The sequence below is a fragment of the Sinocyclocheilus anshuiensis genome, unplaced genomic scaffold (genome assembly GCF_001515605.1).
Source record: "Sinocyclocheilus anshuiensis isolate Anshui unplaced genomic scaffold, SAMN03320099.WGS_v1.1 scaffold115, whole genome shotgun sequence".
NCBI lineage: Eukaryota > Metazoa > Chordata > Actinopteri > Cypriniformes > Cyprinidae > Sinocyclocheilus > Sinocyclocheilus anshuiensis.
In genome coordinates this window covers 2035727-2059894 of record NW_015548219.1, presented here as the reverse complement: position 1 = coordinate 2059894, position 24168 = coordinate 2035727, and the positions used below count along the sequence as shown (strand labels likewise).

Genomic DNA, 24168 nt, shown 5'->3' with positions numbered 1-24168 from the left:
CACACACACACACACACACACACACAGAGACAGACAGACCGAAAATATTCTAATGTGAACCCAAAAAGTTACAACATTTCTAAAAAAAAAGCACTGACGTTTTTCCATAATCCCTTCCTCTCTCAATAGACCTCTAATTTGTTGCAGAATTATTCATGTTTTTAACTGCATGAGGGTCCTGCAAATGATTTCAGATCCCATCTGTCCTCAGCTGACTGTGTTGCATATCTTTTTAACAGAGTTAGAGGAAAAGTATCCACTAGTGTTCCCATGTCTGTCTTTGAGCTTCTTTTGGCTTCTAAAAGCTAAAAGGGTCTCTTAAGCCATAAAACCCCAAAGATCATGCATGATTCTACGCAGACGCTACACGCCTTAGACGTTCCAGTGAGCCGATTTTCAGACCTTCTCGTTTGAAAAGAACAGACACGACTCGGAGGCATAAGAGGCAAGAGTGAGAGATGGAGAGAGAAACAGAGGTGTCAGGATTAGCCGTATCTAAGCTAACGCCCCCGCACTGCTCTTCAGATGTGGCTAATCTCTCCCCAACTGGGTTTGCATTCACTCTGAAACACCGGCTCAAACAAGCCTGTGCACTAAAGTAGGTGGGAGGTTGAGAACAGTGTTTTATGCCCCCCTTGTTAATATTTTTGATGGTGAAACCTGTGGTGGACTTCTAAAATGAGGAGGCAAATTTTTTTCACAAATGTATTTAGGTTAATGGCATATGGAACATTTCATATAGCTTTTATTTGTACCACTTGTTGTTGCTAGCCTATTATTAATAATCACCTTATTTTCAAACTATTAGTCATCAGATATTTTGTAAACACTACAGGTGGAATAATATTTAGATATGATGCACCTTCAATTTAAATGAGCTGAGTGGTCCAACTTGCCCAAACAGGTGAGTTCTTTACCAAATTTGTTCAGTTTTTTGACTAGGCACTGTCTTCTTTGCCTTTTTGTACAAAACAACCCTTGTGGAAATTCTGCTGATGTTTGATGTCGGAATGGATAGGGTGTTGGAAGACACTGCCCTTTCCTTTCTGAGTTACTTGCAATGCCTCATTCGTCTGTTTTGTTTGCAGGATTGCAGAGTGACCTGTCTTTTATAAATAGGCAGAGCGAGTGTTGGATGTGCAATAAATGGTGTCTTCTCCTGTGTTTTTATATATTTTTTTTCTCACCACCTCTCTCCTCACCTTGTTTTTGCCTGACAAGTGTGTTCAGGCTGAACATCCATAAATATCAGAGTCAAGTGACCTGTTCTCCTTCATTCCTTCTAGAATGGTGGGATGAGTCATAGCTCAGCTGTCCATCTCTAGTGTTCTTTTTCTCTTCATTCGATTGGCAGATCACCACATATAAGAAGCATCCTGTTTCAGACAGAATCCAATTTATACGTAAGCATGTACGGAGACAACTTATGTGCTGAAACACAGGTTGCTGAAGGTTGTTGCTATGCAGTGATTTTTTCATGGGCAACCACACACTGTCTTCAAAGAAAGTTGCAATCTTGGTGTTTCGTGGGTTTTGGTGTGTCATAGTGGCTGTCTCTGTGAGCGCATTTCTCACTTTACCTCTTTTTTTGTCAATTATGTAGTATGTCAAATAAAATAAGCATTTTTACGTTTCAGACAAAATCCAGTTCTGGATTCAAGCATGTGCTGAGGCAACATCGGTCTACATGGGATTCAACAACAAGGTGGTGATAGCTGGTACAGGAAGTATCATTTCTTAAAAAGCTACTCAAATCACACAAAATAAAGTTGATTCTCCATCATCAATGCAAAGAACAGGCTGTAAATAGAACATCTGGATTCAACAATTGTAGATCTAAATGTAATACTGAAATCTACACCATATAATCTCAGTTTATAATCTCAATTTATTTCAATTTATTTTGCAGCCCTATGTGTAAGTGAAAACTACGAGGCCACATAAGGCATGGCAGTTGTGATGGCCATTGTCTGGATTTGTTGCCTGTCCATTTTCAAGCAAATGATAATTCAGAAACAAAAGTTGAGTTCCATTGAGGATTCTGTCAACTTCTACTGTACGTCTTCCTCTGACACTCCTTATTCTTACCATCTATACTCCAGAAAAAGATGTACAATATTGACGCTCTCCACATTGCAGCGAGCCAGCTGTGTTGCCTCTGTGATAGTATGTGCCTTGGGTATGTCTTGCTGAGCAGTTTAAATGAGCAGTTTAAGGTTGTCACATTGGCACAGGTACAGACAACCAAACCTCAGATAAACAAGGACTCAAAACGTGCTTAGCCTATCAACTGTGGTCACTCCGCTGCCAGGTTTCTCCCAATTCACCACTTAAAACCTGGCTAGAGTCCATCTACTGTTCTAGACCTTTCCAAAAAAGGCGACTGACCTGATTTCTCCTTATCGCAGAGCTAATATAGGGACAAATAAGGGTCAATTAGCCTGCAAGATTGTGAGCCAAGAATGTGACTGTCTTTAATTTGCAACAATGAAGCAGGGAGGAATGTATACTATGCTGCACTGTTGTGTACAGTATGTGGTGATAACTAGTCCATAAGCTAAACATAATCATTTGGGGCTGGTTTGAGCTAGTGTATTAACAAGTTTTAAGTTGAAGAGCAGAAAGCAGCCTTCAGCAAAGAATATGCAGAATAATGTGAGTTGATTTTATATGACATCACATCTCTTATTCAGTCAACTCAACAAGTGTGCTGAAATACTGTAGGTCGGCTTTAACATCTCTCTCAAATATTGACAGGAGGCTGCCATGGTTGATTCTGTCACCAAATCAGAGCATATTTCATTTGATTTTAAATGGTTAAAATGTAGGAACCTTAATGGGTTGGCATGTGCTCCCTTTACCCCCTTGACTTTTCAACTGTGCCAACAAGATAATGAGAAAAGTTTATTTAGATTCCTGATTCTGGCTGCATAGTGGGTTATATGGAATTTCCAGCAGCAAAAGACCCTCAGAATTGCCAGGGAAAGTTTTATTGCAATTTCAAAATTGCTGACAATTTCCAGCCTGAAGCTACTTGGCTGAGTCAGACTAGCCAGCAACATTTCTCTTGGTACAACATTAAAAAATATTAAAGACAGAGACCGTAGGGGGAAACAAGGCATGGTACAGTTTTTCCATACTTTGGTTGTGTTAATTAGGATATTGATTTACTATGATTCAATGTTCTTGGCGTCTTGCAAATGACAAGTGATTATCACACTCTATGGCGCGAATGCAGACACGATGGCTGGATTGCGTTTACATTACACTGAGATCCAATCACAATGCGTCCTCGACTAACTCTGGACCAGGACACGCTGATCGGATAACATTCCGATCAGAAGCCCGTTTACACTTGTCTTTTCAATGTGTATGTGGACAAAATCCGGATACAGGTCGCATGTTAATGCCAAGTGTAAACGCAGCCTAAGTCATCTCCATCAGTATCATCATCATTGTCAATATTACCACCACCCCAAACATTTATCAATTTGTTTGCATCAAAAATATGTAGTCAGTCATGCAGCTTCTTTTGAATGACCATTAATTGATTTTTTTTTTACAGTATCTTCCAACAGGACTGGCTAACTGAACCATGTTAACCAGTCTTGAAACTTGACTGCCTTAGTACATTGAGACAAGCCGATTTAGCTATAGAGGGTATAGTAGCAAAAACAGACAATTCCAAGAGTTAGGGAGAGGCTGAAAAATATGCCTAATTACAGCTGTTTATAGTGCAAGAATCCTTGACTAACATTAGAAGTAGTCTTCAGGGAAAAGTGCAAATTGCTATAAAATAGTACAAAGAAGAAGAAAACTGCTTTGTACCAACACATGCATGGGCGTATGTGTCTGTGTCCTCGATTCATGCTGTGATAAGTAAATGTGTGGGTTTGTTATAGCAGTGTTTGGGTGGGTATATGAGTATGTGCTAATAATCTTGGGAGAACAGTTTCTAGTAAAAGCTGACTTGATAAAAGCTCATGCTGCCAAATTTGTGCCTTCCCCCTGAAGTGTAAGAATCATTTGTACAGAGCTACCACTTGTGGTCTAATTGGACAGCCTTTCATTCTAAGCCTCCAGGCTTTACTCAATATCCCTGTCTCACTACTTCTTTCTCCTCTCTTTCTCCTTGGTTCCTTCCCTCCTTCCTGTCTGCCCTTCGCTATTCTTTCACTCCTCTCCTGTATCCAATTTCCTATCTCTCTCTCCTTGTGTCCCTCTTCTCTGTCCCTCTCTGTGACTGCTCTTACTCTCTCCCTCCCTCTGTCTCACTCTCATCTGTTGGTATGGCTCAGGCTGCATCATCCAAACGGACACGTGTTCTCTGTTTATTACAGAGCAAAAGAAGGGAGGGGAAGAGTGAGCGAATGAGGGAGGGTGGAACAGAGGTAGAGAGATTCACACAGCATAGCTCTCACTGGGTAGACAGCATCGCTCCGAAACACACTCACGAGCAAACAAAAAGAGGCTAAACACATCAGAATCCTTTAAGACGACAACAGAACACAGTCCTTCAGCAGAGGTAAGAAATATCTCTTTGGTTATTGTGCTCATTTTTGCAAAGATGCACAAATTAAAATGATCATTCAAGAGAACTCTGTTCTGTTGTTAGGTCATGTTAAATACTTGGTTGTTTCGATACAAGGTGTACTGTATGAACATACAATCAGATCAAAAAGTGCCTCAACACAAGGCCTTGAGGGACTCCATCTGAAGAGAAGCATTAGAGTCCCTCCTGCGAGTATTACAGTGCTTGTGTCATAAGCTACACCTCATAGTTCCAGCCTCTGCATTGGCGTGAATGGGAGGTCCACAGGTTAAATTTATTAACCCTGCAAAATAACTGCGTCAGACAGGGAAGCTTTGCCAAAAACAGCAAGCCAGTCGCAGTCCATCCAGACCACCCCTTAAATTATGGGTAAGTCTACTAACAAGTGTCCTTTCCTGTTCATTGGAGTAATGCTATCTGCTGTGGTGTTGAGAAGTATTCAGGTCTGTGCAATAACAGATAAGCAGAGCTTTTGTTTTCCTAATCTCAATAACACTTCACAGAATATCTGACGCCAGTGTACCTGGTTGTGTGCCAGCTTGCATAGGAGGCCAGGAGGGCCGTGGAACTTTCCAGGGTGGATAAACTGACTTATCATAAGCCTTGACACTTTCAGTTTTAAAGGGGTGATGGATGATGTTGTTAGCACGTGCCTTAAAATGAGAATCTTTATGTTGAATTTAAAATAAAACAGTTTTATTCTACAGCTAATGGCAACTGCCACACCTTTGTCACACTTGGTTGACAACATGGCGTGCAGCTGAAATACATTTTGTCTGTGTAACTGAAAGGTTGGTGGAAATTCAAGCAGGTACTTCAATTACTAATTTGTGTGATGATTACAGCTGTAAAGATGAATGATATTATGTGGCATGGTTTTGAAAATGAGTAATTGAAAATAATGGATATCTTTCATTCAGCCTTGTAAAAAAGATGGCAATACTGACGCAACATGACGCAAGGCTGATTAATTTTCTTTTCTTTTTTTTGCTAAATTTCCCTGCAAGACAACAACGAGATGCCCCCATTTCTACATTATATAACTGTAACGCCCCTGTGGACTGTTTGTTGTGGTTTCTTCCCTTTGTGTTGGTTTAGCCCGTCTAATCATTAGTTAATCACCGTCATTGTGCTCACCTGTCTGCCTCTAATTATTCACCCCATATTAGTTCCTGTCTGTCTGAGCATTGGTGTCGGTTATTGTTAATGTTACCCCGAGTGTGTGTCTCACCTACCTGAACCTGCCTTGTTGTGTCAACAATAAATGTCATTATTGGAATCCTTGTCGTCCTCGTCGTCCTGCCTGCCTCCACACATCCGGACCGTGACAGAATAACCGACCCAAAAACACAAGATGGAGATTGCTGCTCATTTCCTCGCCATATCGTCCTCGTCGTCCTGCCTGCCTCCACACATCCGGACCGTGACAATAACAATGCAACAGACGCCTTGGAAACTTTTCTGTCTCACTCGTACAAAACCCATACCGCCTGGAAGCCTTCCCTGTTAGAACTGTTGTACTGTTCCATCACTGAGCATGGAAAAAGACTCTTCAATAAACTGCATGTTAGCTTTACTTTAATAGATATTCTCCTGGCTTGAGATTTATATAAATAATGTTATTTATAGAGGATTTTGTGAATTGTCTGGAACCTTTTCATAAAACATCTCTTTGTAAGAGGCATGCCCTGGGACAAGTTTGCATATTAGTGTACAGAAGCTCAACTCTGAGGGGGCTTCTTCAATATATTGCCCAGTTTAACGTACTTACTGTGAGAGTTTTCTGAATACCGAATATTGTGTATAGCTGAATTACAAATGGATCTTGTTTTGTACTGATAGATGGGGCCTGGATTGTTCTGGAACTTCCCATCCAAGACTAGCTGCATGGTTCCACAGAGCCTGCTGCAGACAATGTACGTAGTTCTGCCTGTAACCGAGGTTCTAGCCTTTCTTTTCCGTTTTTTTAGCATCAATCCCTTCATTTTTTGTTCGTCTCTTTGCTTGTGAAATCCATGGCCCGTTGCTGTGTCTGACCACATAATGATCACACCTTGATTTGTCGACCAATCACTGGGCAATGGCCAAACAAGGTCAAGTGTTAATAACCATCATTACTGCCGTAGATCATTCTTCATAATTCATCGCCCAATAGCTGTTTATTGTTTCAGCCTTCAGTCTCTGAACAATCCGTTCATTTAGGTTTATGTTCAAGCTGATTTCATCTAAAAAGATTATTTTATACTTTATTGTAAGTCTCATGTCCACTATATACATTAGGAATCTGAATTATGAAGTCTTGAATGTCTTCCAATCAGTTGTTGCCTGAGCTACGTGTTTTTTGATACTGAAAATAAATGTTCATATGCAAAGATGCATATCAACCTTGATGTCCATTGTTCTGTTTTGGTGGCTTTTGTACTTTGAATGTTTTTCTGTTCAAGAGGGTCCTTCAAATCTCGAATTGCCTTCTGCAGTTCTTGACCTCCAGTGCCCCCAATGCAGCTTATAATCAACTGAGCCATGTGACACCAATTTCATGTTAATGAACTACAATAAATGAAAAATCTCCATGAATAATTTGACTGCACATGAGTGAAGAAAACTATTATGGACTTGATTGTATTTTGTTCTGACCTAAATAAGTGTGCAGCTGTGATACATGCCCAGGCCGAGGCGAAATATTGCTTCATGAAAGCTTTTAGATGCAGGCTGTTTATCAAAATGGAACCATTAATATTTCAAGGAAACCACACCTAACATCTCAGGATTGGTTTCCTACTGATCCATACAGTAGAAACCTGTTTTAAGGTAAGGTTCGGCCAGCTTACTGTACTTTCGGCCAAGGTAAAATGGCGTTATTGAGGACCACATACCAACTCACCTTCCGTCAGCCTGGCTTACAGCACTAGGCAGCTCCTGACAAAAGGCAGTGTGAGGGGTTGAAAACATGGTTGATTCTGGTGGTACAACACTATCAGAGCGTCTTTGAAAGCCAGATAGCCATGACTGGTCCTTCAGATGTTACCCAAAATCCCACTGGAGGTGTGAAGTGAGCTCTCTAAGGGGTTGAGATTACAACAAGTTTATTTGAGTTCCACAGCTGCTTTTTATCTCGATTTTAATATAAGACATATTCTGTTATTGTACTGTCTGTATACAGTACTTGGAACTCACTTCCCAGAATGTTTTAGATTCCTCCATATCTAACACACTAAGAATCCGATGAGCTGAATCAAGTGTTTTATTAATGAGGCATCTAAAACATTCTGGTAGGTGGGTCCTCAGGACTCGAGTTGAGAAACACAGGTTTAATGGACTAGGGTGTGCATTAGTGTATAGTCGCTTTCGCACTGGAAGAACCTTTCCATAGTTCCTAGAACTATTGGCGGAAGTTCCTGTTTTTGGCATGTTTGCACCGGAAGGACTAGGAACGTATATAGTTCTAGGAACTCCGTTTGGGGGAACTAATGTAGCTCCTACTTCAGAGTAGGGTCTAAAACAGTCCTATAGGAACTATCAGTGACGCAGTGTACGGTGACTGGCCAAACGTATACGAAACACCAGCTACCCAGCATTTTTGAAAAGCCATGTAAACATATTTACTCCACGAAAATGCAAAACAGCGATAATGGTATTTACCTGTTGTCTGCAGCATTGTGTTCTTTCCTCAGCCTCGATGATAACACTGCAAGTTGCATTGGAGATTTAGTCAGATTTTCATGCTCTTTTAATCGCGTAAATTGTGCGTTTATTTCCATTATCACGAAACCCACAACAAACATCAAAAACAGCTTTGAATGCGGTGTCCTCCATTCACCGGTTGTTGATGTTTGTAAATGCCGCAAATAAAGATGTCACTATCGGCTGCTGCCGGTGCGAATGCAACCAGGAAAACGACCTGAGGGGGAAATTGGTTCTCTAGAACTACGAACCACCCTGCTGGCTAGTTCCTAGAACTACGTGGTGCGAAAGCGCCTTATGACTGAAGTTCCTGGAACAGTCTATTTATTGTGAGGGTTATGTGAGCTAGTTGTGTTTTTATGCCCATTTGAGCTTTTTTTTTTTGCTTAACATGTTTCGTTTTCCATCACCCTCAACATTTGACCTTATAAAGTGGATCCTTATAAGAATCTTGGACATGAGTGAAATATACACATTAGAAGAACAAGAAGATCATTCATTCTATAAAAACACAGAGAAAACTAACTCAGCAATGAAGCCAGTTTTCAATAAGCGTAAAAGGAAGATACTGTATTTGTCTTGACGTTTGACTTTTTCCAGGCAGCAACAAGTGCTTTGTAAAAACTACAACAGCTCAGGTCTTCCACTGATTTCTCCCATACTTCCACAATGACATTATTTATTTTTATTTCCTGGTATATTTGATTCTGCCAGCATGTGGGTGGTACTTAGCACTCTCTACACCTTGCTTATGCAGCCATGTTCTTTTTATTTACCTCGATTATGTTAGCATCCAAATGGCTAATTAAAACTTCGATCACTTGTATAACCTAATAGAGATGCCAAGGAGACTGTACTGCTCAGCTTCTTGACGTTTTGTGCCAAGATCCTTCGCCTGTTTTGCATTCAGAGAATGCTTTTAGATCATTCTAAAGCCGTTCGCCATAGATTTAGTTTGCCATAGATACATTGTCTTAACCCAGTTTCCAAGTATTGATTGGGATTCTGTATATTAGGTCAGACCCTTGCCTTTGAGCATATCTGTTGATTTGGTGTCTGACAGAATACTCCTCCAATGGTCTTTCCAGTGTCATATTCTCTTATGCACACTTTTTTTATTTTTTTTTGTCACTGAACAGAGTCAAAAAAGCTCTGGCTGATGTCGCCTGCTCAATACATGAACTCTATTTAGATTCAACATGTCTGAGAGTTAACACATTATCTTGGTGACTCCAAACTCTCTGTTTTTCTAGTACTGCAGTTAGGACTAGCAGTGATTCTGTTGAAAAGGATAAAGAAGGAAAGATAAAGGTTATCCAACTCCCTGAAGATTGCAGGGGCGTCTACTGACATTACTAGAGGTTACCATGGCAACACTGAGGGGTACAGAACCCACAAAAATAAATCTCTTCAAACAAGAAGGGTTACAGGTTGATATTTGACATGAATACATTTATTTGTTCTTTATGCTGTAATTTTAGTATAGGATGATATTAATATTGATGATCATAAATTAGCTGTTATATTTATACACTTTTAAATATCATGGATCCAAATTATTTATCTTTACCCACACAATCCAAAAGCCAGTCAGTGTTTAGTCAATAATTAGTTATTGGTACATGCTAAGGTTGTTATTACTATTGCTCATACTTGGGTTTAGAGATATGAACAAACCAGTCCTCAGTATTAAACTTTGGCATGTAACTCCCGCCTTAAATTATGCAGCTTGTTGTGGAGAGGTGTAGTATTACCTTTATAAGCTACTAGACTTATCTAGTGACCAGAATTTCATTTAGGCTGGACCCGGTTGACTTGGGCTAGTCAACAACCACATGCAACAAGCTCAAAAACAACCAGAACACCATAGAAACTACATAGCAATTATGGCTGCGTGGAAGCACTGGCAAGCACCACTCACGTTCTGTTTAGAAAGAGTAAAAATGTTTCTCTATTATGGTGTAGCAAAACAGAGCACTAATGATTATAATAATGATCTGAGAAAGGTCAGTACATGTGGGGGAGGCGGGAAGGCAAGATAGAGCAACAGAGAGATCGTGACAGAGAGGAAAGGGAGGGAGAAAGAGAGGCCAATTGAGAGTATTGTGGTCATGTCTAGACCTCGTTATAATCACCTCATGGGAGGTGTTATGCAACCAAAATAATCATTCCCTGCAGGGCTCTGAATCATTCTATCCGTTCACATCTGAGGGTTTGATTTACACTGCCCATGATTCCAGATTCATGCAGCTCTTGGCACTGACAGGAAATAAGAGTGGAATGACTTTTCGGTTGACTTGAAGTGTTCTGAATTAAACTCAGTTATTGTGCGACTCTTGCAAGAGAATGATATATCAAAGTGTTCTGTCATCTCTTGAGTAAAAGTGGCAACAATCTGCACTAATATTTGATGAGGTTGTTTTTCCTTATTATTTCTCATTCATGTTCTTGTTTACTCGTTTTCACAGCACTTGGATGGCAGGAACGTTAGATGTTCAGAAATGCTACTAAAACTTGCTAACGACGTTTGCTTAGCCTAAATGATTACACTAGCAATATTTCCATTAAAGTTGTAAATAACGGCATGCGTCATAATCTTCATCTACATACGCATGTGTTTGCAGAACTATTAGAGTCCAATAAAGTTAGCAGTAGGCTGTGGAGGTGTTCGTTAGCTTGGCATTGTGTTATCGAAATATCAGTTGACACTGACAGAGCTCCCATGAGACGACTACCTTCAGCTGCACAGCTGATGTTTAATAAGAATCTAATGGAAAAGTACATTGTCTCATCCATCAACAGATGCCTTGACAACCTGAGAGCTAATGTCACAATTGGCCATGTGCTCCTGGAGACTGACAAGTCTGTGCCTTTTTGTGTCATCGTGAACCTGACCACCAAACAACATTCAAGCCATGTTCACAATGCCACCTCATTTTAAGTCCACGAAACCCCATAACCACATGTAGTTTTAAATTATTTGGAGCCAGATTAGCATGCCTGCTGAAAAAATGCAGTTAAAACCAACTTCTGATGGTAGCTGGTTTTACATGGGGTGTGTCTCAATCCGCTCCCTAGTTCTGTAATTAGTACACTGCTCAGGTAGCCAGCCATTCCTTATGGTGTGTGCACACCAAAAACAAATGTAATTATTCACGTGAGTAGATTACATACAAAGTCAGTGCAATTGCGGGTGACGCGTTTGCCACAAATGCGCGATATACGCCTCAAACGCGTCTTCTACGCAAGTTGAAAACTTTCCGCCAGTAATCTAGTGCGATAACATGATGCGAATATTTGCTTCGCTGTTGGTGTGCACACAGACCATAAGACATTCCAGTGTACTGAAACATTCATTCATGAATGAAAGCATAAGCTACTGCAGTGTATGAAAATTTTGTCTTCTTCAGTCCTTCAAGCCATCAGACCAGTAATGTTGCTGATATGTTAAATGCATAATGTCATAATCATGTTGCATGTAATTGAGTCATTAGTATCCTAATGTTTATTGGATCAAGGTCCTTGCTAATGCCCGAAATCGTGTTTATGATATACTGATTCTTTCCATAGAGAACTAGGGAGTGGAAAGAGACACAACCATGGTTAGCTGGTATCAACCTAGTCTCGAGGCTGATTTATACTCGACGCGTCCGCAAGTTCGCTTAGGTGCGCGCGGCAAATATGCCGTAATCGCGGTGTTGGCGGAAGTTCGCTTTGAGTGCGTGCGACGTCGTTTCCCGTGCATTTTTTTGTAACTTTCCGCGCAGCTCCGCTTATTATTGAAGTGGAGATCGCTAAACTGCAAGCTAACCGCTGTTTTCAGAAAGCAAGTTCATTTATCCACAGTGGAGAGAGTTTAAAAACTTAAAATCTTGGCATTCAAATGAGTTCATATAGAAAACAATCATTACAAACATTCACTACAGAAGCTTAAAAACGTTCCTCTGCGTTCTATTGTTGCAGCCTTCTTGAAGTGTCTCTATATAAAAGTGCACACACCTGCACGTCTATGCAATAAAACCAGGTGCTGAAATGCAACTCCTCGCACTGCATCTTTGCAGTGTTTCTGCATCTCTGCATCTTTCCATGTGCACATGGTTGCCAGGTTGACAAAGATAAGTAACACATTTAGCAGATATTTCCGTATTGCGTAAGTGTGAAGCTCTATTTTGGGGATTACGTCTCTTTATATCAGACAACCCAGTTGTGTTCCTCTGCGGCCAGATTAAACCTTGTTGTAGCCTATATATTATTCTCTATTCATTATTTTTTAGAAACCTCGCACTTTTCTGCTCAATTTTAAACATTGTTCTTGTATTCAAATTAAGCGCGGTCTACTGCTGCACACGTGCCACAATATCGATACAGGGCCAGCTGCATCGATACTCGTATCGTCAAATCTCTGTGACGATACATCGTCGTATCGATATTTTGAACACAGCACTAGTCCCTACCAACTTAGCTACTGTATGTTCCAAAACACACCTTGACCAGCTTTACCACCTTAAAGACCCCTGGGAAATTGTTTAACAAGCGCAGTTGTTACATATTTCCTATTGAAACAGGAAGTTTGGGCAGGGCATATTGAAGAGGTTATGTCTCAGCCATTAACATATGCACTTGTTAATTTGTTGCAGGTGGTATAAGGTGGAGGGACATTTGGATTCTAGAGAACATCTGATTGGACAAAAATCTGTAGTGCAGGATGAGTCATCAACATTTGTGGTCTGTTTTCGGTTAGAGAAATTCTGTCCATTTTAAATGCGTATATCTGATTAAAGTTAATTTAGTCAACTTTTTTGAATACTCTATAATATAGATGATCTCAAAGCTAACAGACATGGAATAAAAGCCACAAAACTACAATTTAGATATCATGAGGAACTACAATTTTGATATCATTGGGTCTTTAAGCTGGTATGATCTGATTTTTTTCCCCAGCAGGGACTGTATACAAGATTTGAGTGGTGTAGGTAATATTTCAATATTGGAGCACCAGGCGGATTGATTAGATTTTGGTTTGCTGTCGAATAGCCTTGTTAATCTCAGGTGTGTGTGTTGCCATGGTGATTACAGGTTGCTCTCCAGGATGGCTGGCATGAAGGATCAACAGTTCACTGAAGAGAAACCACTACTGCCAGAATCCAGGGGACAGGAAACAGAGATGGTGAGTGTGTGTGTTTGTGTGTGTGTGTGTGTGTGTGAGTGTGTGTGCATGGCTAAATATAGTAGACCAGTTAAAAATGGCCCCCTGTTTTTAGGCAAGAGAACAAAAAATTGGATGAGTGTGTGTGCATGATAAAGGATTTATCTATGCTTACCAGATACCACATTTCATCTTAATCCACACATCTGTGTTAAGCTAATGTGAAATGAAAAGCATGATATGTCTTTAATGCTAGTAAAAATAAATGTCTTTAAAATATCAGTTAAAAATTTAGGACACTGGACAACAAGGGGTGAACTACTTTCTTGCTTTTCGTTAGAAGTGCTCTGATATTCATCAGAGCACAATTAATAATAGACATTTGAGTGGTGCTAGTACATCTGAAATCCACTGATTAATGATGCGACCTACTGTAATTTCTAACCCTTATCTGATTAAATCAATGTCAACAATCAATAAAATGCACTGCTTTAAATTTTAATTTGAAGTGTAAAAATTTAGATTTTCCAGGCCAGGAATTTTATAAATTCTTGGTAACACGTAACAATAAAGTTATATATGTTCACATTAGTTGATGTCATGAACTAGAAATGAAAAATGTGTATTTTCTCAGCATAAAAAATCTAGAAATTAATATTTTTCCATTCATGTTCAGCTCTAGAACATTTTGTCAAACTGCTAAGTGTAATCTGTAAAAAGATTATAAAAACTCACATGAACTAATTGCAAATGATTGGAAGTCATGGCAATTCATTCATTCAGCTTGTTGTGTGGATATTGTATCTGCTGCTTATATTCCCCACATATCACACAGTACCATTTATGCATATCATCATTTTTTCTTCAGCTTCTCACCTCTGCCACCAAAGCATTGTCCTCCGGTCCTATTGAGGGCACTGTCTACTGTAGTTTGCTGTAACTAGTGTTTGTGTCTGTGTGTAACGTGGCAGGCTAAAGGACAGTGTGTGCACGTGCTGCCCTGTGCTACGCCCTCCCCCCCCACGGCTCGTCCCCCAAAACGCTGGCATGCCATCGCCCGACACTGGCTCGGCCTGACACGCCTTCGGACCAGCGGGTACTTCCCGGTAGGCTGATTACCGCACAGAGCACGTCCATGTTTCCAACTAAAAGATACTAATTTCTCTCAAGTCCTTTGTTACTTTAGATGCAGCTCTGTTAGAAAAGACCAAACAAGGCCTGATATTTTGTCTCTCCACAAGTCTCTACCAAAAAACCCATTCACAGTTTCACATGCTGTCTTATTTGGGGAAAATTACAGATTTTAAATTGTGATGTGTGCAACATAGAAATGTTCTTTTTGGCACAATGTTTATATTCAAACACACTGCTAATTAGCATTAGCACAATTTTAAACAACGATCAGTGGATTACCTGTGTCATTTTATTATTGCTATTTTTTATTATTATTTTCTTAAGCTAATTGCTTTGCACATGATAATAGTATAAAAAAAAAAACATCAACAAGTCACAGGTTTGTCTTTAGCTTTGTCTTTCAGCTTCTTCGTTCATCTTCGGAACACAAAATATTGTTGATGAAATCCGAGAGCTTTCTGACCTTGCATAGACAACAACACAACTACCATGTTCAAGGCCCAGAAAGGTAGTAAGGACATTGTTAAAATAGCCCATGTGACATCAGTGGTTCAACCTTAATTTTATGAAGCTATGAGAATACTTTTTTTGTGCAAAGAAAACAAAAATAAAGACTTTATTCAACAATTTCTTCTCTTCCGTGTCAGTCTTCGACGCACGTTCATGAGAGTACCAAGATGCATGTTATTTTTGGTTTCTTTGCACACAAAAAAGCTTAATAAAATTTCGGTTGAACCACTGATGTCACATGGACTACTTTAACGATGTCCTTAGTACCTTTCAGGGCCTTGAACATAGTAGTTGCGTTGCTGTCTATGGAGAGTCAGAAAGCTCTCGGATTTCATCAAAAATATCTTAATTTGTGATCCGAAGATGAATTAAAGTCTTATGGGTTTGGAACAACATGAGGGTGAGTAATTAATGACAGAATTTAATTTTTTGGGTGAACTATCCCTTTAAGGTTTTTGTTGGATATTTATTGCAACATGATTGTAACGTCATATGAAAAGCTTAGAAATGTCAATAGCTGTGTGTGAATACAATCACTTATGTTAACATATGGCATTCATAAAGTGAACAAGAACAAGTGAGTGATTTTTAACAAAACATATGATTAAATGTGTACAGTAATGGCTCTGAATATGTTGCCATGATAGCAAGATATCATGATGGACATGAGCACAGGCAAAATTCAATTCTTTCCACACAGACTCTTGTTTAGTATTGTGCTAACACCTATATCATTACTATGGCAACCTATGTAGATATGCTGGATTCTGACTGTGGATGCAAAATGGCATTGCTTAAGATGGGATTTGAAACACAAATCAGCTTTATGCACAATGTGAAGAAAGCTTTATATACTAGTGTCATAAATTTCAGTTCCTCAAGAAGAAATCTACGGTGGCCGAGAAGTGCAGAGCAAATCACAATTCTGAAAACAAAATAACAAATTACAAACGCAAATGCAAGTCTAAAAAACAAAATAACAATTCAGAAAGCACAACAATTCAGAAAACATTATAACAAGTCAGAAAACACAATGACAAATTCGAAAACAAAATAACAAGTCAGAAAACACAACGACAAATCCGAAAACAAATTTACAAGTCAGAAAACACAACGACAAATCAGACCAACCGGAAAAGGTAGGTATAGTTTGAGACAGCGCCATTGGTTTGGGATTACTCACCACTGACTGGACGAGACATCTGTCAATCAACGTATACAGGGAAGAACCAGCCGAAGAACAGCAGAGTCGTGGTAGAAAGGTCGGAGATGGTATTAAAGTAGCTCAGTTTAAATGTATTGTATGAATTGTCATTACTCTGGAATAAAAAATACGGGGTGTCTATTTACATTTAGTTAAAAGTTGCAGTAAAACATCAGCTCCAGTGGTGCAGTTGGATAAGTGCGTGTCATTGGTTTTTTGACGCGATCGACCCGGGTTCGATCGGCCACCGTAGAAATCAGCACACTGTTATTTACCCATAAGGCTGCCCCCTTTTGCACTCTCGAAAGTACTGCATTAGAGTTTCAATGAAAAGGAGTGACACCTGCTGGTCCGACAGTAAAACTGCTTTTGCTTTTCGGCTGCCAACAGCTCAAACTGCATGCACTAACCTCTTTCTTTAGGTTTGTGGGTTTCTTCCTGCTTCTGCCAATCTGCACAAGAATCACATTATAAGTGATACTTGCTTTTCCAAAATAGATGCTTTGTTTTGATCCCACGTAGAGTGTGCTAACTCATGTTTCCTTACCTTTTCAGAAGAATGAGAAGGATTTTATTGTTATTCCTATGGTGACTGTATTGTGATACAGTTGTCTGGCAAGGAGATGTTGTCCTGTTTTCAAGTTGTTCTTTTAACAACTGTGTTTTGTACTCATTTCACCTTTTTTTTCCCATAGCACATTGTGTTCTTAACAGTGTCTTTACTCATTAATACTGGTGTTGGACCAGCTCAGGCCATTAAAATGCTAACCATTATACTTAAATGTATAATGGAGTTAAACAGGCCTCATATCAGCACTGAAGCAAGCTCAGCTTGCACGTTTTATCTTTCCACAAATAGCTGCTGATCTGAAGCCAGCTAAGCCACCCACATACTAACCAATCATGCCTAGTGAAACAACAACAAGGGGTGTAAAGTACTTGAGTAATTATACTTTATTATTGTATGCGGTATTATTTTAGGGCATGTTTACTTTACTCAGTGTAAAATAAATAGCTGCAGCTTTTCTTATAGAAAAAAATACTTTAATACTCCTTAAAAAGTATATCACTGGTCATCATGATGTAAATCTAGATTCCACTTTATAATTTCCTCTTGAAAATCCAGTCAATTTCAAATGTAATTTAAAAAATTTGCTTCTAAATTGAACAAATACATTTGAGAAACATTTTGGTTTCACTCTAAATGTTTTTGGCTGGATACTTTGACATTTGAGTAAAATGTTGATATCTATACTTTAATTTAAGTATAATTTCTCAGTACATTTTACACCCTAGACAAAAACCTCAATGTTCTAGAAACAACAGCTCAAGTAAATGTTTCCATCACAGAAACCCTTTTCTCGCTGGCGGGACCTTGCAGAGTGTTGCTCCAGTTGCTGCTTATTTGATTCTGATAGCATATTAAAACGAATGTGCTTTGGCTTTGATGAACCTGACCTTTTGTGTTCCTGCAGGAAAACTGTGAGACCTTTGTGGCAGAAGGAGATTGGAAGGTATTGTGAATCTTCCTTTTGCATTTTTGATATTGACTTAAGATTTATACTAATGATAATGAGGCTGACATAGCCTCATTATTCCTTTTTTTCCGTTTGATGATTAAAGACGTATTGTTTGTTTGTCTTGGCTAGAGAGTGGAATGTGCTAACAATTACAGTTAATGAGAGAGCGTGATAGAGAATGAAAAACATGGAGGTGCTGCTATGACCTCCTGAGTTTCAATCAATATCCTATTCAGAGCACTAACAGCAACTTGTAGTACCAGCCTGTTGGTTACAACTGGTACACTGTAAAAAATAAGTGTAATTTTAACTGTAAAATGTTGTAAAAATGCTACGGAAAAAAACTGACAAAATTATTCTGGCAACCACAGCTGCCAAAATTATTTTGTAAAAACTACAGAATTTTTTTTTACAGTGTAGTTTAACTGTCAACATGACATCCAACCTAATAAATTTGTAATACATTTCTATGTGCACCAATGTAATATAATATAATATAATAATTCATAAATTATATTCAGTTTCTTTCAGCTTTTAATGTGCTCTAAGAGTTACACTGAGTTACAGAGATCAAATTGTAATTGAAGTCAAACTACGGAGATAAAAGTTGAGGTATAAGAACTTTATCACCTTAGTTTTGTCGCTGTCTCACGGTTTGCATCATCTCTTCACACCTCTGACAGAAATAGGCCTAAATCACAGAAAGAAGAATTTGAATAAAACAGTGAGAAATCCAAACAGCAGAGAGGGCTGGAGATGATAGGATTTGTAAGCCGCATGCTCATCAAGTGAGAGTTTTTAATTGTGATGGAGAACAGATAATTAAATAGGTGTTTGCTAGCGCAATACGGTTACCTAATGCCAACAAAGAAAAATGAAATGTGACATTATAAATCAGATTTGGCAATAGAGTCCGCTTGTTCAATATAGCATTCCAGACAGCCATACTAAAAAACCCAAAATATGTTGGCCTAGGTATAAATTGCAGTAATATCATTGTTAAAAAAGTAGCTGCATGTTAAAAAGCTAATTTTTTACTTTATTAATAAAAGTTAATAAGCCAAAAGTCATGACTAACAGAAATGCTTTATTTTTTTTCCAAATTTTAATTTTGGTTATAAAATACATTAGATACAATAATATATAATAATATTTTAGAACGAGAATTCAACATCAAAAGATTAAAGATAAAATTTTTGTGATGCATTTACACAACCTACAGTGCATTCAAGGTACATTCTATCAGTTTTGTACTGTTTATACATATTGGGATGGGCAGTAACCATTTCATAATAACAATAAGGCACTCAAGGCTAATAAAAGACCAATTAAAAGTCTTTTTTTTTAAATGATGATTTCTACATTTACTTTGTTCGTGAACTAAAAATGCCTGTTACATTAGATTAAGCACTAAACCTGTTAACATTTATGTGTAAATGTGTATGGTTTGATGTGGAGGGTGGAGTCCATCCTTTTATGACAATGACAATGCAACTGTATTTACACAGTGCATGAGATCTGCAATTGAGAGAGGGAGATAGAGGTTGTGCGTTTAAGCGAGACAACAAAAGTCAAGTCAGCCACAAAGAGATTAATCTTCCATGTCCAAAGAGAAAACTCAAAAGATGCATTTGAGTCAGCATGGTCCTCTTAGACCGAAAATGCAGATTGAAAATTCATAGAGAGGTAGTTTACTACAGAATACAGCACATGTAAATACATCCTTGTCTCAAAAGTGGGCCATGTACCTCGTGTACATGTTGGAGCGCACGTACACAGACACTTACTGTCACATACACAACTCATGCAAGAGCCTTGCCATGAAATTGTCACTGTCCTTTGACCTGGCCTGTTTCGGTGTGTGTGTTGTGTTTTTGTCTAATAATAATATTCGAATGATAAATAACCATATGCAGAAGCATTTAAACATGCAGTTAATCGTAAACAATGACACAAACCCTCTATTCATAGAAAACCAAGCTGCTAAATTGCAATAAAATTATAGAATATCTATATTAAAGGCCATTATAGGCATGCAGAAGATAAAGATTGCAAATATGGGACAAATCCAGACAGAACACAACAGATTTAGAGTGGCACAAAGCCCAGCCAATAACAGGCAGCCATTTTTGTGGACAGCCAATGAGAGGACAGGGGTGGGGTATGAAATTGTGTCGGGGGAGGGGCAGCAGCACTGCAAAACTACCCTGACCAGAATGAGGAGAGACAAAGAGACGCTGTAACAACCGCAGCATCTCTCTGGTTGCCTGCATCCGAGTCCGATTTCCCGGAGAGGACCTTGTCTTCTTCCTGCTCAAATATACGCCTTTAAGCAAGCGTACACAATCTGTAAGCAGCCATGCCGGAGTGCTGGGATGGGGTGAGTGGGATATCTGTGATTACAGAAATGTAAATATAGTGTGTGAGATACAATGTTTTTGTAATAATAATTTGTACACTATATAATAATTACTTGTTTGGCTGGTTAAATAGCTTGCTACTGATTTGCATTGTGGTCAGAAATGACTAGACTGAACTGGTAATTGCGAAACAATTCCATTGCACATTTACAGTTCCTGATGGCTAATTATTGTTATCATTCTATGATAATATCAAATTATTTTTATTTATAACAGCTAATTATTATACTAAAATCATCAAAAATAAATCGGCATCCTCTAAATGTAAAAAAAAAGTGTCATAATATTTAATAGAAAAAATAATAATAAAATAGTAATATTTTTCTACAGAATTAACTAGCTTGACCTACTGATCTGGTAATTGTGGAATAATTACATTGCACATTTTCTTGATGGGTAATTATTGTTATCATTTGATGATAATCTATGATTATTTTAATTTACAATGGCTAATTATTGCACTAAAACATCATAAACAAAGCAGCATCTTCTTAAGCAACAACAAAAAAAAACTAACATTTAATACAAATATTAAAAAAAATAATTATAATAAAATGAGCAGTAAAAAATAAATAAATTTCGACCAAAAAAAAAAAAAGAGAGAGAGAAAGATATAGAGCAATAAATGTTACATCTTTAAAAAGTGTGTTTAGAATTCTGTGTTGTGCAGAAATGTCCAGTCATGTGTGAGGTGGCCATTTGCACTGACACTCTGATGTACCTCTGCAGTAACCTGGAGAGTGTTCAGAAATATGTGTTTGCGCATGCGGTGCTGATGATAAATCTTATGTCTGCAATCTAATCATAAAAATCCTCATACAAGGTCAGTTGTGTGACCTTGAGAATGAAAAATTAGCAGCGACAAGAGATTTTCATTAGAGATGATGAACAGCTTTACTATTTTCTGCCCCATATTTGCATAATATTGTTGAATCTAGGTCAAATTTCCTGTTTATCCTGTTAGTGTTTGTTGCATATCATCTCCCTAGAAAACATGCTCAACATTTCGCTGCACAGTGACAGCTGTCACAAGATTTTATCTCAATCTAAACACAGAGGGACACAAACAGCTGTCCTAAACTCACACACAAAGACCATTGCATCTGCCCTGACCTTTCATGGTTTTTCCAGCATCAAAAACACCAAGTGACAGGGGTTTAAACCCCACGGGAGATTTATTTCCTGTCTCTCTGTGGCTCTGCGTTAAGCTCAGAAGTGGGCTGCCTGCGAGGTGTCTACTAGGATTTGTGCATAACACTGGAAAGCTAGAGATGCTGAAATAATCTTCAGGACAAGAAAAACAACATGCACGCATACATACCTCCATCACTCCTCTGCTCGGAATAAAGTCTCAGACTAAATGTGGGTCAGTTCAGATTAAAATGCCTTTGGAACAGGCAATTAAAAGTGTTACATGACCGTGTGCAGTGAATCTGGGATCAGAGATGCTTAATGAGATATTAATTAGTCTTGTTTTTAACTTGCCACTCTTGATTAAATAGATTTTTTTTCTTTACCCATTGAAAGTAGTTGATTGTTGTAAGTCAAAATCTGCTAAGGAGTAATTAAATGTAACAAATGATGTAAAAATGTATAATCTTTTATTGGAAAATTAAACAACGTTTTATCAATCTTTGATAATTGCTTTAATCTTTTAAACAACTGAGAAGATATCTACATCCGTCAAAAAAAAAAATCTGTCAATTTCAGTGGGTGAGGAACAAATTAGTTCTCACGTGCGTTATGTATTAGGTACGTTACAGCCTCTGACAGACAGCATGTTGAAGCCGCTCAGGCTTCTCGGAAAGTGATGATGTAGTCAAAGTATCTGGTAGTGTGGGTTTTCCAGGTAATGCGTGTACTCCCCCTGGACCTCTACTTCTTGTAAATACTACTGTGTGTTGCGTTTTTTGACAGACAAAATGTTACATTCAGCTGTCGCAAATTCATTTACTTTTGAAAATCTTTGTTTTTTTTTACCAGGAAAGGAGCGGTTTTGATGCACATAGTTGTTTTTATTTTCTCTTAAAGCCAAAACCTTTTATTTAAACATAAAAATGCAGATCCTGTTAAAAAAATTACTTTTCAAACTGTTATTACTCCTTAGCAGGTTTTGACTCAACTACTGTTTAGATGTTATATACAATCCAGGCCTCTCAAGAGATCCATTTCAGGTCATTGGTTATTAGGACATGACCGGCTTGGACCTTCTGAGACTGTTTGCTGAAATTGTTGTTTTTCTGTTGTTGTAGGAACATGACATTGAAACCCCTTATGGGATGTTGCACGTGGTGATCCGCGGGGCTCCCAAGGGCAACAAGCCAGCTATCCTGACCTACCATGATGTTGGGCTCAACCGTAAGTAAATAGAGTTTGTGTGTGTATGTGTGTGTACCTGTGTACCAAGGTAAACTACACCCACATTGCTCTCCAATACCCCAAGCAACATGCACTGCACGGTAGATTTCTGTCTTGGTAGACCATCTGTCTCCAAGCACTGATCTGGAGTTAATTTCTCCCAACAAGAGATAGTTGTGTGTTAGTGTGTGTACTTTTGCATATGTGCATGTTTAAAGAGCAGCCCTCTGGAAGTGATGTGTGTGGGCTGTGATCAGAGCTGTAATTTGGATGCCAGCTGACTGCAGTTTATCAGTTCTGTTAACAGATTGCATGCAGTGTGAGACGAACCTGATCTCAGGTGGCAGGTGATCTCAGCACCACATATGTGATGGAGCAAAAAACTGAAGCACATAGTTTTTTTTCCCCCTTTTTTTGGGGGGTGGGGGGAGTACACCAAAAAAAATACAAATTATCAAAAAAAGGCAAACGCAATTATGGTTTGGAGATTAGGAGTACAAACTAGCTTTATCTTATTTTTTATATATATGTATTTTATAGTTATATTTTTTATTTATACTATATACATTTGTATTTATATTGTATTTATATTATATTGATTTATAATACTTATAATATTTACAAACATGGCTCTCTTGGAGATTAGTGCATACTACATACTAGCTTGAACGCAGTGTGAGACGAACCTGATCTCAGGTGGCAGGTGATCTCAGCACCACATATGTGATGGAGCAAAAAACTGAAGCACAAAGTTTTTTTTCCCCCTTTTTTTGGGGGGTGGGGGGAGTACACCAAAAAAAATACAAATTATCAAAAAAAGGCAAACGCAATTATGGCTTGGAGATTAGGAGTACCAACTAGCTTTATCTTATTTTTTATATATATGTATTTTATAGTTATATTTTTTATTTATACTATATACATTTGTATTTATATTGTATTTATATTATATTGATTTATAATACTTATAATATTTACAAACATGGCTCTCTTGGAGATTAGTGCATACTACATACTAGCTTGAACTTGAGCTTATAGTTTTTGTATTTTATAGTCATATTTACATTAATATATCAAATATATTGATTATTTATATAATATAAATAATGTGTTTATTTAAAATAACCAATGTTTTTTATTATTATATATATTTATATTTACTTATATTATTTACAAATATGGCTACTCTTGGAGGTTAGTAGCTTGAACGTGAGCTTCAGCTTATGTATTTATTTTTTACTACATTATATAAATGACATATTACATACATTTTATATATATAGATATATATACACACACACACACACACACACACACACATACAACATACATATATATAATATTTGGAAGTATGTATATAAATTATTATATATTATAGAATTTCTACACACATACGCATACACACACACACAATAAACATAGGCCAATGTATAGAAATATATGTAATATATATCATTATTAAAAACTGATGTATTTATATCAATTTGATACTGAATTTTTTATTACATTATATAAATTACATATTACATAAATTATACACACACACACACACACACATATATATATAAAATGTATGTAATATATATAATGTATTTATTAAAATATGATGTATTTATATCAATTTATAATAGGCTAGTTGA

The 24168-nt window shown here is 37.9% G+C and overlaps 1 protein-coding gene across 7 annotated transcripts in view; it reads left to right on the top strand.

The window, feature by feature from the left end:
• The first annotated feature begins 709 nt into the window (after positions 1 to 709).
• ndrg4 (NDRG family member 4) overlaps positions 710 to 24168 on the top strand; it is a 36218-nt gene continuing 12759 nt past the window's right edge. Inside the window, exons 1-7 of one of the 7 annotated variants that reach the window (XM_016441117.1) lie at positions 710 to 713; positions 4521 to 4525; positions 6395 to 6468; positions 13313 to 13403; positions 14354 to 14488; positions 17706 to 17744; positions 22423 to 22528. In XM_016441117.1, the coding sequence (XP_016296603.1) occupies positions 6395 to 6468; positions 13313 to 13403; positions 14354 to 14488; positions 17706 to 17744; positions 22423 to 22528 (445 nt within the window). In that variant the 5' untranslated portion in view covers positions 710 to 713; positions 4521 to 4525. Of the gene's footprint in view, positions 714 to 4337; positions 4526 to 6394; positions 6469 to 13312; positions 13404 to 14353; positions 14489 to 17705; positions 17745 to 19708; positions 20131 to 22422; positions 22529 to 24168 lie in introns of those variants that run through there. The other 6 variants (XR_001630313.1, XM_016441118.1, XM_016441119.1 and 3 more) reach the window with 6 other exon arrangements.